Raw genomic sequence first — 19,484 nt, forward strand, 5'->3', positions numbered from 1 at the left:
AACAGTCTTGTCCTGGAGTTCTGTCCCTAAGGTTTTTTCTGCTTTTCAATCTTCTTTTCTATTACTTATCAACCCAAAGTCTCTTAAGAAGTATTTTCTAAAGGGTAGTCTGTGGCTCACCTATATTGGAGTCCCAATTTTATTACAAATACCACTTCGCATGTTCTCCGCCAGGTTTCTACATAGCTCCCCCTGGTAATATTGTTTTATTCTTTTTCTTGCCCCTACTGATGCTTGAATTCAATGCCTTCTGTTCTCACTCAGCTTCTGGCTTACAGGTGACCTTCTACCATTTGGGCCACAACTCCAGTCCAACATTGGAGATGGAACATCAAAGACTTTTATGCCTGAGCTGACTTTAAATCCAAAACCTCCAGGTCTCAGTCTCCTCAGAAGCCAGGATTACAGGTATGAGCCACTAGTTCCCAGCTTAGTCTCTGGCAACACTTAATCACACTGAGATTTGAGAGTTATGCTCTAATAGCTCCAAGTATGATGGGTTGTATCTTTTGGTTCTGTTTTCCCATGGATCTTAGGGCAGTGGCAAAGGTTTAAATGACTAAGAAAGCAAGGTTGGTCATCTAGGAGCCAATGATATGTCACAGAGTGTCAATGTCCTAAGCATACTTCAAAAGAGATCATTCTCACAATTTCTCATTTCTTTCATATATTACTGATCCTGGTCAAAAACTGAATCTAGATGTAATTTTTACAAAAAAGCTAAATCAAACTAAGCAACTTTATTACACTATTTGTATCAGATTTGCAAAATTTATCTGCCAGTCCCTGGGCTTGAACTCAGGGCCTAGGCTCTGTCCCTGATCCTCTCTGTACTCAAGCTTGGCACTCTGCCTCTTGAGTCACAGCGCCACTCCTGGCTTTTTCTGAGTAGTTTATTAGTGTTAAGAGTCTCACTGACTTTCCTGCCCAGGCTAGCTTTCTATCACGATCCTCACATCTCAGCCTCCAAAGTAGCTAGGATTATAGGTGTGAGCCACCAGTGCCAGGTTTACTGAAAAATTTAAAGAATCTTTCTCTGGTGGTGTTGTGTGGTTTTTGTTTTGTTTGTGGGAGGGGGGAGATCTAACTACCTTAATAGCTCAAAAGAATTCATAGGGTTAATATTAATGCTACATTGTTTTAATGGTCTTATTTTCCAGACATCAATCAGCATTAAATTGCCAAAATGACAAAGAAACACCCACACAAGAATCTAAGTACACTTACTTGCAAAGATATTGAACCACTGTCTTTAGTTTTACTTAAGAAGCTAGAGATGGATAAATTCAAGTCGATGCTGTTATTGTCAGCTGTAGAACCAGTGCCTGAATCCGCATCATTTTCTTTTTGATTCTCAGATTCTGGTAGTGGCATGGTTTCAGTTTTTGCTAAAGCACCTATTTCTCCTTTACTTTCTGTATCTTCCGAGTTGATATTAATACTGGGTATTGGAACAGGTTGAGATTCAACAGGCTGTGAAGCTGCAAGATCTTCAGGTTCTGTTTTAATTGGCACTTCATGTGGAATTTCTTTTTTCTCTATATCTATCGGAATGGTGGCTTCATGAGCATCCACAGTTTTACTTCTTCGAGCTTTTTTGTCATTATCAATCACTGCACTTATGACTTCTGTTTCTTCAGTACTGCTTGCTTCCGTAACTACCTCAACTTCATTTATCTCTTGTTCCTCATTGGTCTCCAATATGTTCTCTGAACTGTTGACTAACTGTTCCTCGCATCTGCCTTCTAGAGATTTTTGATCTAACTCTTCAGGCTCTTTAACAGGAAGAACATCCTCAGTACCACCAGCCTCAGGCCCTAACATGGGCTTATCTATTGATTTCTGGCCTACTTCTTTCCCCTCGCTATTCTGAGCATCCTCAGTAATTTTTTCAACTGCCTTCTGGGCAACATCTATTGCCTCATTTGTTTCCACCATGTTGCTTACATTTCTGATGATATCTTCATGGGTTTTATCATCACTTCCCAATTTCTCTTGTGTATCTTCTTTTGTAAGCTCAACTTCATTGCCAATTGCCTGAGTATCTGCCTCTGTTTCTCCAGTCTCCTGAGAAACTAAGTCCACTGTTTGAACAGTAGTATCTTTAATTTCTTCAGTTTCTGTAAGTTTATTTTCAAGTATTTGTTGCTTCTCTTGATCTCCTTCCTCAGGTTTCAGATTATGTTTATGATTTGTTTCTACAGTTATCGTTATATTAGTTTCCCTTCCTTCACTGACTGAATTAACATCTAAAGTTTCTTGGTCTCCTGTGTCAGATAGATTTTCAAGCTTGAGTCTCTTCTTCTCCCTCTCATTCTCCTGGATTCCTGTTGTTCTATCATGGAGTTCAGCCATAACTTCTAAATTAGCATTATTTACATATTCATTAATATCCTCTACAGCCTTTTCACGTTCATCAGTGATAGATTTTTCATTAAGAACTTTGCTGCTAAAGGTATCTACAGAAGTATTGCCTTCTGTTTTTTCTGAGACAGATTCCAAAATACAAGTATTTTGTGAAAGTTTATCTTCTTCAGAGCTGGCAATACTGAGGTCAGAGGAGGCACGCTTACTTGCAGGTATTGGCTAAAAAAGATTGTATACATTTTTAGTGTTAAAACATAAACTCAAATCAGTGATCAAAATAATATGTGTGTAAGTGCACATACACACACATATACATATATATGAACATATTTTTGTAATGCCTATAGTCACTAAAACTGCTAAAGTTATAAAGTTAACATACAACTGGTAATTCTTCAATAATACAAGTGATAAAAATGGGTAACAAGTGGCATCTGTGCTATTAACTTCACCTCTAAAAACACCACCTATATATTAGTTAGCCCTGGGGTAGACTTGCAGTCACACTTCAAAACTCAACTGTTAATATTTACTAAAATAAAATTTCTTTTCTAGATACAAACCAGAGAATTTTCTGTTTCATCATCATCGTCATCCTCTTTGCCATCTTCAACTTCTTCTGTTACCTCAGCCTTTGCTTCTGCAATCAGTTCTCGAATGGGTTTGTTGGAATCAACAGTAACAAAAGGATGCTATTGATCATAAAAAAGAGCATACCTCAATAAAAAAGTGAAATTGTTGCATATAAAGTAGGATTCAAAAACAGAATATGTATCCTGATTGGAAAAAATATGAACTACAGGTAAGAAAAAAATACAACTTCAGAGAATAAACCCTAGAAAGAACCTGTAAGTCTGAAGGTTTGTTACTTTTCATTCCTTGAGAATATGAACAGCACTTGCCAAAAATGCTAGACTTATTACATTCAAGTAGTAGGCATACGTAGTTTTCTATATGTCAGAAAATCAATAATTTTTTAAATTAAAACATAAAGCAAGCTTCAAGTAAGTATATTATTAGATTTTGAAATGTAATGATTATATAAATTCTACCAAAACCTCAATAAAACCACAAAACATTTTGCATTTCAATTAAAATTACTAAAAATACCTGTTTTACTCTATTTTTAAGATAGTTCAAATATTCTTGAAATAACACACTTTATTCACCTCTGTATTCTATCTGTGTCTATCATACACTAAGGCCTTCAGACTCCAGGGTAGTAAGAAGCATTAACAAAATATAAAAATCTATCCAAACGGGCTAGGGATATGGCCTAGTGGCAAGAGAGCTTGCCTCGTATGCATGAGGCCCTGGGTTCGATTCCCCAGCACCACATATACAGAAAACGGCCAGAAGTGGCGATGTGGCTCAAGTGGTAGAGTGCTAGCCTTGAACAAAAGAAAGTCAGAGACAGTGCTCAAGACCTGAGTTCAAGCGCCAGAACTGGCAAAAAAAAAAAAAAAAAAAAAAAAAAAGTTAAACTTATCCAATCACTTTTAACAATTCTTTTTTTTTTTTTTGGCCAGTCCTGGGCCTTGGACTCAGGGCCTGAGCACTGTCCCTGGCTTCTTCCCGCTCAAGGCTAGCGCTCTGCCACTTGAGCCACAGCACCGATTCTGGCCGTTTTCTGTATATGTGGTGCTGGGGAATCGAACCTAGGGCCTCGTGTATCCGAGGCAGGCACTCTTGCCGCTAGGCTATATCCCCAGCCCACTTTTAACAATTCTTTATGCACATGTGTTCCAGTAATGAGGCTAAGCTTTTTTGCCCAAGGCTGTGCTTCTACCACGTGTACCATATAGCTCCACTTCCAACTTTTTGGTGGTTAATGGGGAGATAGTCTTAAACTTTCTTAAAACCATATGATTTGTTGTTATGTTATTCTTATTTTTACCTGCAGTAGCTGAGATGTGGTCCACCGAGCATCCACATTCTTTTCCAAGCATTTCTTTAGAAAGTCTTTAAAATTTGAAGACCTTCAAAATAAAATTTTAACAATAATAGTCTAACTTTACTTTCCTGTCTAAAGACAAATAAAATTCCTTGCTAAATTATGCTTGTTTCATTATATATATAATATATAGTATTGATTCTACATAAGAAAATGAGTAAGACTTTATTCTTCTGTAGATACATGTTAGATGTATATGTAAGTATCTAAGTGACCACTGGCATAATGCCATATAGTCCTAAATATATTACAAGGTATAAAAACCCTGTTATACTAAATTCCACAAATACACATCAACCACACATATGCCTCACTGACTCACAAGTACAGAAAATAATATTTTCATGCAGAACTCAACTCACTCATATTTTCTAATACATCGACAAAATTAGTTATAATTGTATAGTCACTAAATCTTGAAAATATGCCCCAAATTAGTTTTCTCATTCATGCATTCTTTTACTATATATCCAAACTTAAATACCCTTGGAAAATTAGAAAAAATGAAACATCAAGATTTACTTCTTACAAAGCATTGTTTAGAATAGTTTACCATCTTGATGGCTGGGCTAATGTTGGGGGCTCAGATTTTGCTATTTTTAGCAGTACTCTCATTGGATTTAACTCATGATGAGGTGGTTCTATCTCAGCCATTTCTATTAAAGTGATCCCCAGGGACCAAACATCAGCTTTGTAGTCGTAGGGTCTGTCCTTTGATGTCTCACACATGACTACTTCAGGAGCCATCCTATGAAAATATAAATTCAAAGTTAAGATGCTTAACTAAGAACAATTACTGTAAATCGCAGAGTCACTAGAATACATTTATGTGAACAAAATTAATAAGAATAGCTCCTAACATGACTAATACTCTAAATTCACACACACAAAAAAATACCTACCAATATGGTGTGCCAATAAAGGAATCCCTTCTTTGAATTGTCCTGGTGTTTTTAGCTGATACTCCAAAATCCGCTTGAAACAAATAATTATACAATAGCATTAATGAGAGCTTTTAAGCACAGATTATATTTAGTGGGGTAAGGAGTCTTTCATCAAGACTGCCCTTATTAAAGGGTAAGTAAAACAAACATAATTTCTCTATAATTCTAATCTTCTTTCTACCAGCTCCAAAAAAACCTGCCAAAACTGCTATAATTAATATATTTAATACCACCATCTTTATCTAAATTTTCATTTATATAAATTCTCCAGAACTGAAAACAAAAAATAGTAACTTTAAAACAGAGCAAAACAAAACACTCACTAATGCTACAGAGGTTACAATTAAATCAGTATTTTTTCTATAAAGTGAAAAATAGAAATTATACCAAAGCAGCATTTATAACAGCATTATGTAATGTCAACTATCCCATAAAATTACATTACAAAAAGGACAAGAGGGCTGGGAATGTGACTTAGTGGTAGAGTGCTAGCCTTAAGCAAAAAGAAGCTCAGGGACAGTGCCCAGGCCCTGAGTTCAAGCCCCAGGACTGGCAAAAAAAAGGACAAGAGTGGAGAGTGGTGGCATGCATCTGTAATTCCAATCTCAGGAGGTGAGACAGGAGAATATGGAGTTCAAAACCAGCCTGTACTATACAGCAAGACCCTATTTCAAAAAGCCAACACAGAGCCAGGTACCAGTAACTCAGGGCTGTAATTCCAGCTACTCAGCAAGCTGAGATCTAAGAATCATGGTTCAAAGCCAGCCCAGGAAAGTCTGAAAGTCTCTATCTCCAATTAACCACCAAAAGTCAGAAGTGGAGTTGTGACTCAAGTAATAGAGTGCCAGTCTTGAGCAAAAGAGGAAAAAAAAAAAAAAAGAAAAAGAAAAAGACAGTAACCAGGCTTTGAATTCAAGCCCTAGGACTGGCATACAAAAAAAGTATTTCCCATTTAGATGTCAAGAAAAAATAAAGCAAAATGGCTACTGTTACTTGAGTATCAACATAGCTTTTAAAAAATTCAAAATACCTTCTAATATTCTTCTAAAAATATACAAATTTAAATTTTATCACTATATCTTTTTTGTGTGTGTACTCTGGTCCCAGGGCTTTAACACAGGGCCTAGACGCTGTCTCTTAGCTTCTTTTGCTCAAGGCTAGCACTCTACCACTGGAGCCACAGCTCCACTTACAGCTTTTTAACAGTTTATTGGAAATAAGAATCTTGTGAACTTTCCTGCCTGCCTGGCTTCAAACTGCAATTTTCAGATCTCAGCCTCCTGAATAGCTAGGATTACAATCTTGAGCCACCAGCACCCAACCCAGACTTTTCTTTTAGTGTTGTTTGGACATCCTTAAAAAAGGATGCACTTTAACATTCATATATGTATAAAGTTAATTAATCCCAAACTAAGAATATGTATCTAATTCATCTTGTGAGGTTGATCACTTATTCTTTCAGTACAAAAGACAAAATTATAATGCTAGTCTTTATACTTATTTTAGGTATGACCTCAAATCTAAAATTTACTTTGTTGGTTTGACCAAAGTACCATATCAGAAAATAGAATAGGGGCTGGGAATATGGCAAGAGTGCTTGACTCGTATACATAAAGCCTTGGGTTCGATTCCTCAGCACCACATATACAGAAAACAGCCAGAAGTGGCGCTGTGGCTCAAGTGGTAGAGTGCTAGCCTTGAGCAAAAAGAAGCCAGGGACAGTGCTCAGGCCCTGACAAAAAGAAGTCAGGGTTAGCACTCAGGCCCGGAGTCCAAGGCCCAGGACTGGCAAAAAAGAAAAGAAAAGAAAATAGAGAACTCAACATGGGAAAAAGAAATCTACTAGACATAAATTTTACAAATAAAACTAAACTGAGTTAATAATACTATATTATACTACATTATATTCCATACTTATAACCACCTACACACAAAAAGGGGGAAAATTTTACCTATCCTCTAAGTGTTTTTAATTAAGTATGCATACTTAGAAATTCTGCGAAATATTATTTATTCAAGAAAGTATTGAAAAAATTGTAACGAGTAATTTGCATAGTAATTCAGTATCAAATTATATACATACAGGAGTAATCTCAGAGCAAAAATTCAAAAGCTTTATTCAAGTTAACGGCTTACCCAATTTAATATCTCCATCTAGGGTAAAAAGGATGTTGCCAGCTTTAAGATCTCTGTGGATGATTTTATTATCATGTAAGTAATTCAATGCCTCTAAAGTCTGCTTGCAAACTACTTGTATTTGGGACTCAGTTAATGGTCTCTCAAGTTCTAAGAGGAAAAAGCGAAAAGAATGATCTGCATTTTTATACAATGAAAACAAGTAACAAGCTATATAATATATCTATACTCAGCATATACTATTCTAATGATCTTGTCATATCATATACAGTAAATTTTTGGAAGAATTAAACATCAACAATGATAAACTTCCTGATATTATTTATTCAACATTTCATTTCAGAATTGTAATTATCAAAGAATAAAAAAATATAATCAAATTGATTTCTTAATTTATTGAACTTTACTATATCTGTATACATATATATGTGTATATACACACGTGTGTATACACATGCATATAGATGAACGGTAAAATCCTTGTATTTTTAAGTATAATTGAAGATATGAACATAAGGAATAAAGGTATGGACTGGGATGTGGCTTAGTGGTAGAGTGCTTGCCTAGCATGCATAAAGCCCTGGGTTTGACTTCTTAGTACCACATACACAGAAAGTGGAACTGTGGCTCAAGTGGTGCTAGCCTTGAGCAAAGAAGCTCAGGGACAGCGCCCAGGCCCAGAGTTCAAGCCCTACAACTGACTAAAAGAAAAAGAATAATAGGTACTTACCAAGCATCACAGCATCCACTGCTCCACCTGCACAAAATTCAATGAGGATCTGCATGCAAATAAAAAGGCATGTGTCTAAAACTACATCAAGTATCAGAAATCTTACTCAATTTAGAAAACAAAAAGATAGAAAGGTAAAGGAATAGCTATAAAATAATCTTGATTGTAGAAATATTGTGTTAAACATGATTTTGTCAAGAGTTACAAGACTAGTGTCCACTACAGGGGGAAAAGGGGAAATATTATATAAGAGAGACAGAAAAAATAATAAAGTAGATAGTACAGAACAAGTGACTAGTTAATTACTATAATGAATATTGATATTTTCTGTATCTATTTATGTCTATTTTCTTAAAAATGAAAGTTTATACAGACAACCTTAGCCACTGAGTTGAGCCTGATAATAAAAAACATTTCTAGTAAAAAACTTTAGTTTCTTACATGATTTATAAAAACCTTAGGATAACAAGTTCTTATTTATAGGAAAAGAAACCATCAGCTAGGTGCTAGTGGCTCATGTCTGTAATCCTAATTACTCAGAAAGATGAGATCTGAGGATCACAGTTTGAAGCCAGCCTGGTCAAAAAAGTCCTGAGATTCTCATCTCCAATAAACTTCTCAGAAAAAGCTGGAAGTAGTTCTGTGGCTCAAGTGGTAGAGTGCTAGCCTTGAGCAAAAGAAGCTCAGGGTCAGTACTCAGGCCCTAAGTTCAAGCCCTAGGGCGAAAGAAAAAATAAGAAGAAAAAAACCTTTAAAGAATTAAATAAATTCCCAAATTCAAATTACTTACAAAGACATCTAATTTCACATTTGGGAAAATTTCATACTCTTGAACGTGCTTTTCTACCTGGATACAGGGTTAAATTATCATGATGAAAGTAATATAGTCTGAAACTTGAATCTGAACATGTGTTGAATGTAAGGATAACTATGTTGTTAATGACTCTCTGTGGAAGATCAACTCTCATTCAAGTAACGTAACTACTGAAGAGTATGTATAAGAACATAGTATATATAAGAACGTAAGTATAAGAATATAAGATAAGCTTTTACAAAGCCTTTAGCATCCCCAATTCATTTTGGCTACTCCAGATAAGTAGAAAATACTTACCCAAAGATTGTTTTCATAATAGAAGGCATCCAGAAGCTTGACTATGTTTGGGTGATCACAAGATGCTAATATATCAATTTCAACCATATAATCTTCAAGTTCTTCTTCAGATTTGGTGTCAATCACCTTTGCAGCAGCTAAAACATTAGTCTCTTTATTCTGGGCCTAAAAATCAAAGAGACAAGTGTCACAATGCATACCTTTAGGTTTTTTAGCTCAAGTTTTAGGTTTACAACTGAGCAGAGTAGAGTTCCTTTACAACACACACACACACACACACACACGAAATCCTCCCCCACTATCCTCACCACTGTGGCATATTTGTGACAAATGATGAACCTATATTACCACATCATTGGCTTTTATTCAATAGTATGTGTTTAAAGTTCCTCTAGGTTATCTGTAGCTTGACAGCTCATTTCCTTTAGGGTTGAGTAACACTCCACTGAATGGATGCACCAATTTATTCATTCGCCTAATAAAGGATATGTTGTTTACAAGCTTGGGTAGTTGTAAATAAAGTTACCACAAACATACATGTGCAGGATTCAGTATGAACATAAGTTTTCAATTCATTTGAGTAAATACCAAATGGTGTAAATACTGGATTGTATGTCAGGCTTGCAAATGATCCTCCAAAGTGACTATACTGCTGTGTGTTGCTCCCAGCAATGAATAAAAAGTGCTGTCACTCTTACGTCCTCATAAGCCTTTGGTATTGTCAGTGTAAGTTTTCATCAGCCTAATAGGTGTTCTGGTGGTATCTTGTTTTAAATTTCTCTGATATATGATGAGAAGCATATTTATTTTCCTATGATATTTATCATCTCTATAGTTTCTTTGATGAAAGATCAAGTTCAAATCTTTTGCCCATTCTTTAAAATGGGTTGTTCATTTTCTGACTTGAGTTTTAAACATTCTTTGTATATTTGGATAATACTCCATCTGTTATGTTTTATAAACATTTTCTTACAGCCTGTGGCTTGTCTTTTCATTCTTGTGACATGGATTTTTTCTTATTTATTTTCTATTTTTACATAGTTGTACAAAGTGACATGGCTATTTTTAATTTTGTTGGGTTTGTTTTGGTTTTTTTGCCAGTCCTGGGGCTTGAATTCAGGGCCTAAGCACTGTCCCTGGCTTCTTTTTGCTCAAGGCTAGTACTCCACCACTTGAACCACAGTGCCACTTCTGGCTTTTTTCTACATATGTGGTGCTGGGGAATTGAACCCAAGGCTTCATGTATATGAGAGGCAAGCACTCTTGCCACGAGGCCATATTCCCAACCCCTGGTTTTTCTATATATGTGGTGCGAAGGAATTGAACCCAGGGCTTCATGTATATACAAGGCAAGCACTCTACCACTAGGCTATATTCCCAGCCCCAACATGGTTATTTTTAAAAGGCAACTTAAGCCAGATACTGGAGGATCACACCTGTAATCCTAGATATTCAGGAGGCTGAGATCCAGAGGAACATGGTTCAAAGCCAGTCCAAGCAGAAAAAGTCCACAAGATTCTATGTACAAAATAACCAACAATAAGCCAGAATACAGGCATGACTCAAGTGGTAGAGCACTAATCAAGCATTGAATTCAAACTCCAGTACCAGTATAAAAAAAAAAACAGGTAATTTAAATAAAAATATTACTACTTGCTATCACAGTTACTAAGCTTTTTATTTGTTTGTTTTGTTTTTTTGCCAGTCCTGGGGCTTGATGAGCTCAGGGCCTGAGCACTGTCCCTGAGCTTCTTTTGCTCAAGGCTAGCTAGCGCTCTACCTCTTGAGCCACAGCGCCACTACTGGCCTTTTCTGTTTATGTGGTGCTGAGGTGAGGAATCGAACCCAGGGCTTCATGCATGCTAGGAAAGTACTCTACCACTAAGCCACATTCCCAGCCCCTTTTTATATGCATAGAGGATGGTGTTTCAAATCACTGGCTCTAGTGAACCTCAGGCTCAGGGTTCAAAATCCCTGTAGTATCCTCTTCAGTGAAGCTGAGCTACCATTAACAAGTTTGACAAAATGAAGGTAATATATATTTAACAAGTGAAAAAATATATATAGACATTTAACAGAATTTCCAGCAAATGTAAGTAAGGATGGAAAAATGTTAGCTAAGATCATTACTATTGTTACTTAATCCTCATAACATCCCCATGATATTTTATCATCCCCACTTCCAAGGAGGATATAAATAAACTTGAAGGTAAAAAGGCTTCCACAGGTCATGGAGTTAGGAAGAGGCAAAATCAAGACTTAACTCCAGGTCTGTTTCCAAACTCCTTTTGTGGCCTTAATCATTTTTGTTTTTAATATAATTTTATTGTTATTAAGGTGTTGTACAGTGGGGTTACCATTTCATAATTCAGGTAATGCACACTGCTATTATTTTTTAAATGGCAAAGCAAGGAGTTTAACAGAAAGCACACCATTATGGGAAACCAGGCTCCGAGATGGCTCAAAAGCCAAGCTAACCTAGAAAGAAAAAGAAACATTTCCTGTCCTCCATGCAGGAAGTGAGTGTTAAAAATTCTATCATTAGGGCTGGGGATATAGCCTAGTGGCAAGAGTGCCTGCCTCGGATACACGAGGCCCTAGGTTCGATTCCCCAGCACCACATATCCAGAAAATGGCCAGAAGCGGCGCTGTGGCTCAAGTGGCAGAGTGCTAGCCTTGAGCGGGAAGAAGCCAGGGACAGTGCTCAGGCCCTGAGTCCAAGGCCCAGAACTGGCCCAAAAAAAAAAAAAATTCTATCATTAAGTCTTGAAGAATACTCCAAACATGCCACTTTGAGATAAGGGTTACTTTGAAAAACAGAAATAAGAAGGTCATGATCATCTTCTCGCTTTATCTAAATATTAGATTTACAAAATCCCACATGAAAGATGCCTTCTTTGTACCAAGAAAGGAAAAAAAATTTTAGGGAAGTCAGCCCAGAGAACTTGTACAAATAAGATTTATTAAAATAATTACTTTATCCCACATACTTTGCCTACTTTTCCACAAATGGCTCTCTTTGTTCAACCTAAAACCAAGGCATGTACGGTTTGCTATTTCTTCATTCCCTTAAGAACTCTTGTTCCACACAAAACTTCATTAAATTTAGTTGGGTACATCCCCCTCCCGTGGGAAGGGGAAAGGGGAAGAGATGAGAAGGGAGAGGGAGAGAGAGGGGAAGAGAGGGAGATAAAGAGAAAGCCAGGCACTAGTGGCTCACAGCCTGTAATCCTAGCTACTCAGAAGGCTGAGATCTGAAGATCCCTGTTCAAAAACCTGCCTGAACAGGAAAGTCCATGAGACTTGTGTGCAATTAGCCACCAAAAAGTGGGAAGTGGAACTGTGACTTAAATGATAAAGTGCTAGCCTTGAGCAAAAAAAGCTCAGGGACAGCATCCAGGCCCTATGGTCAAGCCCCAGAATACACATACACACACACACACACACACACCGCTCTCTCTCTCCTTCTGTCTCACACACACATACATACACACAGAACAGTTGGCCCAAAAAATAAAACAGTGGTAAGGACACACACACACACACACCACTCTCTCTCTCCTTCTGTCTCACACACATATATATACACACACAATCACACACACACACACACACACAAAAAAAAGAATTTTGACTACTAGATTTACAATGAAAAAAGGGATAAAGGTCAAGAAATATTCTCTAGATTTGTGTTTGACTAGGTTTGATGGGAAGGAAGGAGGTACTAAAAATGACCCCTACGGCTGGGAATATGGCCTAATGGCAAGAGTGCTTGCCTCATATACATGAAGCCCTGGGTTCAATTCCGCAGCACCACATATATAGAAAATGGCCAGAAGTGGCACTATGGCTCAAGTGGCAGAGTGCTAGCCTTGAGCAAAAACAAGCCATGGACAGGGTCCTGAGTCCAAGGCCCACGACTGGCAAAAAAAAAAAAAAAAAAGAAAGAAAGAAAATATAAAAATGACCCCTAGGCCCCTGGCCTATGTAACTGGTAGTTAAAGATAGCAAAATGCAATTACTCAACAGGAACACAGGCACAAATTGGGGGCTAACAAGATGAATTGAGTTCATTTCAGTTCCCAACTAGTTTAAGATAAGTCACCCAAGTTGAAATTTCTAGTAAACAGCTGGATGTATGGATTTAAAACTCCAGGGAGGTCTTAAAGGAAACTGCATTTAAATGTGAATTGAAGGGCTGGGGATATAGCCTAATGGCAAGAGTGCCTGCCTCGGATACACGAGGCCCTAGGTTCGTTTCCCCAGCACCACATATACAGAAAACGGCCAGAAGCGGCGCTGTGGCTCAAGTGGCGGAGTGCTAGCCTTGAGCGGGAAGAAGCCAGGGACAGTGCTCAGGCCCTGAGTCCAAGGCCCAGGACTGGCCAAAAAAAAAAAAAAAAAAAAAAAAAAAAAAAAAAATGTGAATTGAAGCCATGGAGAGAGATAAATGAAAAAGAGGAGAAAAAAAGGTCCACACTGACCCCTGTGGAATCTCAATGTTTAAAACTGACACTTGAAACATTTTAATCTCAACATTTAAAATCAAAAAGAGGGCCATCCACAAAGGAGTCTGAGGAGTAAATACAAAGGAAGAAAATCAGGGATCTAATGATCTAAAAGCCAAATAAATGAACTTTTTAGAGGAAAGAATAGTCAAGTGTCTCAAATGCTCCCGAGAATCAAGGATAGCAAATATTCACTAAATTCAGAAGCATCTTAGCACCATGACAGAGCTACTAATTGGGGAAGGAGGAGAAGGATAGAAATTTAGGCCAGAGATTGCCAAATAATATAAGTAAATATCACAGAACTGAACAGTATGAGTCTCCAAACTGAAAGGACTTAACAAGAGCCCAAAAGAGAAAAGGAGGCAGGAAAGACCAGTGTCAAATCATGTTACCATAAGTAGGTGACGAAAAGAATACCTTAAAATCTATCAAGAGAAGAAGATCACAGAGAATCAGAAAACAAAATGGCATCAGGGGCTGGGAATATGGCCTAGTGGTAAGAGTGCTCTCGTATACATGAAGCCCTAGGTTCAATTCCTCAGCACCACATATATAGAAAACAGCCAGAAGTGGCGCTGTGGCTCAAGTGGCAGAGTGCTAGCCTTGAGCAAAAAGAAGCCAGGGACAGTGCTCAGGCCCTGAGTTCAAGGCCCAGGACTGGCAAAAAAAAAAAAAAAAAAAAAGGAGCTCACCTCAAAATGGCATCGGACTTTCAACATCAACACCTGAAGCCAAAAGGCAACGCATTTCCTGAACAAAGTTTTAAACATTCTAAGAAAAAAACAACAACATATTTTTGGAAGGATTGTACAAGTATAACATTATGATGCAGAAATATTCAGACAGAAAGGTCTTTAAAAATGAAATTTCAATGATTCTTTCCTCATAAGGTTACTAAAGGTTCCACACAAAAATCCAGGAGGAAATTCCAATAGGAAAAATAGATGCTGCCCTTGAAGCTGTTTGTTTTCCTATGACTTTCAGGGAAAAAATTATGACCATTAGGTTAAAAGACATAAAGATAGAGCATATAGGCTGAATGCCAGTGGCTCACACCTGTAATCCTATTCAGGAGGCTGAAATCTGAGGATAGCAGTTCAAAGCCAGCCCTGATTAGGAAAGTCCATGAGATTCTTTTCTCCAATTAACCACCAAAAAAATGAGAAATAGGCTGTGGCTCAAGTGCTAAGTACTAGCCTTGAACAAAAAGGCTCAGGGACAGCACCCAGGCCAAGTTTAAGCCCCAAGACTGGCACAAATAAAAAACAAATAAAGGGGCTTGGGGGTATGGCCTAGTGGCAAGAGTGCTTGCCTTGTATACATGAGGCCCTGGATTCAATTCCCCAGCACCACGTATACAGAAAACGGCCAGAAGTGGCGCTGTGGCTCAAGTGGCAGAGTGCTAGCCTTGAGCAAAAAAAAAGAAGCCAGGGACAGTGCTCAGGCCCTGAGTCCAAGCCCCAGGACTGGCCAAAAATAAAGAAAGAAAGAACATACACAGATTATTCAATAATACAGATGTTAATTTTCCCAAAGTGTAATTCTAATTTCAATTTTTTAAAAAAATGTTTCGCAGAATTTAACCAAGATAACTCTAAAACATACAAGTGCTAAGGACCATAAAGAAACTTGACCATGTTGGAAAAAAAAAAAGCAAGAGGGAGTCTTACTCTGTCAGCAAATTAATTGTAATATTTTCACTATTAAGAAAGTAGGATACTGGTACAAGAATAGACAAATATTGATAAAGACTGAAGAAAGAGATACATGTTATATATAGAAACAGGGCACTGCAGAATAGTAAGATACTACCCTTACACAATGAAATGGTTCTGAGAAAATTAGGTATGCTTATGGTGTAAAGAATAAAATTGAGGGGGGCTGGGAATATGGCCTAGTGGTAGGATGCCTGCCTTGTGTACATGAAGCCCTGGGTTCAAGTCCTCAGCACCACATATATAGAAAAAGCTGGAAGTGGCACTGTGGCTCAAGTGGTAGAGTGCTAGCCTTGAGCAAAAAAAAAGAAGCCAGGGACAGTGCTCAGGCCCTGAGTTCAGTCCCCAGGACTGACAAAGAAACAAACAAACAAACAAAAATCAAAAAAAAAAAAAGAATAAAATTGAGGGACTAGGAATGTAGCTTAGTGGTAGAGTGCTTGCCTAGAATGCATTAGGCCCTGGGTTCGATTCCTTGGTACCACATAAGCAAAAAATAAATAAAATTAATTTTAAAAATAGGGCTGGGAATATGGCCTAGTGGTAAGAGTGCTTGCCTGAAGCCCTGGGTTTGATTCCTCGGCACCACATATAAAGAAAAAGCCAGAAGTGGTGCTGTGGCTCAAGTGGTAGAGTGCTAGGCTTGAGTTAAAACAAGCCAGGGACAGTACTCAGGCCCTAAGTTCAAGACCCAGGACTGGTAAAAAAAAAAAATAAATAATAATAATAATAATAATTGTATCTTCCCTACCTCATGCCTTACATAAAAATAAATTCCAAACCCATTTAAAAAAGTACAAAAGCGGGCTGGGGATATAGCCTAGTGGCAAGAGTGCCTGCCTCGGATACACGAGGCCCTAGGTTCGATTCCCCAGCACCACATATACAGAAAACCGCCAGAAGTGGCGCTGTGGCTCAAGTGGCAGAGTGCTAGCCTTGAGCGGGAAGAAGCCAGGGACAGTGCTCAGGCCCTGAGTCCAAGGCCCAGGACTGGCCAAAAAAAAAAAAAAAAAAAAAAAGTACAAAAGCTGCCAGGTGCCAGTGGCTTACACCTATAATCCTAGCTACTCAGGAGGCTGAGATCTAAGGATCATAGTTCAAAGCTAGCCTAGACAGAAAAATATGACAGATTCTCCAATTAATCACCAATAAGTGGAGCTGTGACTTAAGTGGTAAAGCACAACTAGCAGGAAGCAAAAGGATTCAGTAGCAGTACCCAGCCCATGAGTTATATATTTCCAAGATATATTTGCAATAACCATAATGGTTAAAATTTAAAATATTGTACATAGATACTTATATACACACTCTATAAACAAGAAGAAGATGGGCTGGGAATGTGGCTTAGTGGTAGAGTGCTTGCCTAGCATGCATGAAGCCCTGGGTTCAATTCCTCAGAACCACATAAACAGAAAAAGCCTGAAGTGGCTCAAGTAAGAAGAAGCTCAGGGACAGTGCCCAGGCCCTGAGTTCAAGCCCCATGACTGGCAAAGGAAAGAAAAAGAAAAAGATGCCAATAAGAAATGAACAGAAGAATGGAATACAAAAGAAACTCAAATTTCCACTAAGAATATGAAAAAGCTTTATTAATAAGCAGAAAAAGATAAAGATAACACAGTACAAGATTGCCAAAAATTCTGATGAATGCCAGGAACCAGTGGCTCATGACCTATAACTCTAGCTACTTGGGATGCTAATCCTTGGGAGAATCAAGATTAGAGCCCAGAATAGAGATATAAGTTCTCAAGTGCTCCTCTCACTGAAGAGCTGGATGCGGGAGCACTTGCCAGTTACGCTAACTAGATGAGAAGCCTCACTAAGGTGGACTGAGCCCAAATATATACCCAAGGTTAAGACCCTATCTCAAAAAATCCCAGCAAAATCAGGACATTGTCATACTCTACGAGTAGCAACTTATACTAATGTAATCTGCTTGACAACTAGTAAAATTAAATTTATGCTACTCTATAACTCATGAATTACTCTGCTGTGTTAAGTCTAAATACAATCCATGCATGTCATTATGTGTATTGACCAAACTCTAGAAACAAAAAATGTCTGTTAATAGCCAATAATTATATGTAATGGAATACTATGCAACAATAAAAATGAACAGTGGTTTTAGGTGATAAGTTAAATGTAACAAACATAATTTTGATTTTGAAAGAGAGTTAACATCAGAATGCACCCAGGATGATTCCACTTTTCATAAAGTTGAAATGGAGACAAAACTAAATTTATAATGTTTAAAAGAATACACTAGATAGTAAACTGTAAAGAAAAGCAAATACAAATAAAGATAGGATTGTAGGATTCCTTGCAGAAGTGGGAAACCTTTTTTCTCCCAAGGGCCATACAAAATTATTAATACAAGCATAGGGTCTCAGGCGGCCAATGATAAACATGTGTCATGCACCAAGTGGTTTCTAGGACCTTATACAGCTGTAGGACATTCATCACCACTATTTTAGAGGTAGACAGGGAATCATATTCAGACAGCAGACAGGAGGGAGTCTGAGGTGCTTGCAGAATTACTGACCCTCATGTCACTATTAATTCATTTCATTATCTGATATACATATATGTTTCAGTGCCTTTTGACATAAAAACTAAGCATTTCACTGGTTTTTAAAAGGCACACATCACTATTCACCAGTGGCTCACACCTGTAATCCTAGCTACTCAGGGCTGAAATCTGAGGACTGCAGTTTGAAGCCAACCAAAATCTGTGAGACTCATCTCATCCACCAAAAAAGCCAGAAGTGGAGCTGTAGCTCAAGTGGTGCTGGCCTTGAGTAAAAGAGCTCAGGGACAGCGACCAGCCTGGAGTTCAAGCCCCAGTACTGACATCAAAAATGAGAGAGAGAGAGAGAGAAAGAGAGAGAGAAAGAGAGAGAGAGAGAGAGAGAGAGAGAGAGAGGGAGGAGAGAGAATATTAAAAAATTAAATATATTTCAGTCAAAAAAGTAATTCTGTTAAGAGTTGTATAAGACTGAACTGAGTGGGAGGAATATAACTATATGATGGAAACATAATTGAAATATACACAACAGAACTTCCTAGTTACACATTAATCTTTGTATGCTACCAATTTTCCTAAACAAATGATAGAATAAAGTTTAGAGACAGTTTTCTACTGTACACTACACCACATACAATATTAAAGTTTGACAGCTCTGTTCCCCACAAAGCAAGCATACACACTGCAGCTCTCAGCTTTTTTTGTTTGGTTTTGTTCTGTTGTTTGGTTTTGGGTTTTTTGCCAGTCCTGGGGCTTGAACTCAAGGGCCTAAGCACTGTCCCTGCCTTCTTTTTGCTCAAGGCTAGCACTCTGCCACTTGAGCCACAGCACCATTTCCGGCTTTTTCTATATATGTGGTGCTGAGGAATCGAACCCAGGGCTTCAAGTATACGAGACGAGCACTTTACCAGTAGGCCATATTCCCAGCCCCAGCTCTCAGCTTTAAACAAAAAGAAGAAAAAAATTACAATTGCCTTCATAAAAATTTACAGCTAAGGAATCTTAAAAACAAAACTTTTAGAAAAAGAGCCCCCTCCCTTAAAAAAATCAAATAAATTCATTTTCTTTCAGAAATATTTTAAATCTGGCTCCTCAGAGGTATAGAGTATTGAAGGGGGAAGGGGAGGTTTACAAAAAAAAACTCACTTATATGAAGATTTAAAACATCATAAAATAAAACAATCATCTCACCCAGACTTCCCCAGGCACAGTTTTGGAGTGTTTAACTACATAGAACAAGCCACCAATTTATTCAGAAAATCTGCAGAAACAGTCACTACAGAGAATACCCACATACCTGCTTGTGCATGGGAAATCAAGAAAATGGTTATAATCTCCTCTGTCCCATCCCATGTTTTGGTCCATAAGCTCTAAATGTAAAAGAATATTTCAGCCATTTACTGAATCCTCTCTAGCTAGCTGCCTTATATTTACTGTCTCCACTAATCTTCACATACTGATGAGCAAAGTCAGAAGAATAAGTAACTTGTTCAAG

At 37.8% G+C, this 19,484-nt stretch overlaps 1 protein-coding gene across 2 annotated transcripts in view; it reads right to left on the reverse strand.

Annotated features, from left to right (window-relative positions):
• Slk (STE20 like kinase) overlaps positions 1 to 19,484 on the reverse strand; it is a 43,052-nt gene that overhangs the window by 21,059 nt on the left and 2,509 nt on the right. For both annotated transcript variants that reach the window (XM_048338307.1, XM_048338306.1), the window contains exons 2-9: positions 9,243 to 9,407; positions 8,132 to 8,180; positions 7,402 to 7,551; positions 5,224 to 5,296; positions 4,875 to 5,069; positions 4,265 to 4,346; positions 2,931 to 3,059; positions 1,228 to 2,586 (exon numbers count right to left, since the gene is read on the reverse strand). In XM_048338307.1, coding sequence (XP_048194264.1) covers positions 1,228 to 2,586; positions 2,931 to 3,059; positions 4,265 to 4,346; positions 4,875 to 5,069; positions 5,224 to 5,296; positions 7,402 to 7,551; positions 8,132 to 8,180; positions 9,243 to 9,407 — 2,202 coding nt within the window. The remainder of the gene's footprint in view (positions 1 to 1,227; positions 2,587 to 2,930; positions 3,060 to 4,264; positions 4,347 to 4,874; positions 5,070 to 5,223; positions 5,297 to 7,401; positions 7,552 to 8,131; positions 8,181 to 9,242; positions 9,408 to 19,484) is intronic.

This window comes from Perognathus longimembris, chromosome 2 (assembly GCF_023159225.1).
Source record: "Perognathus longimembris pacificus isolate PPM17 chromosome 2, ASM2315922v1, whole genome shotgun sequence".
Lineage (NCBI taxonomy): Eukaryota > Metazoa > Chordata > Mammalia > Rodentia > Heteromyidae > Perognathus > Perognathus longimembris.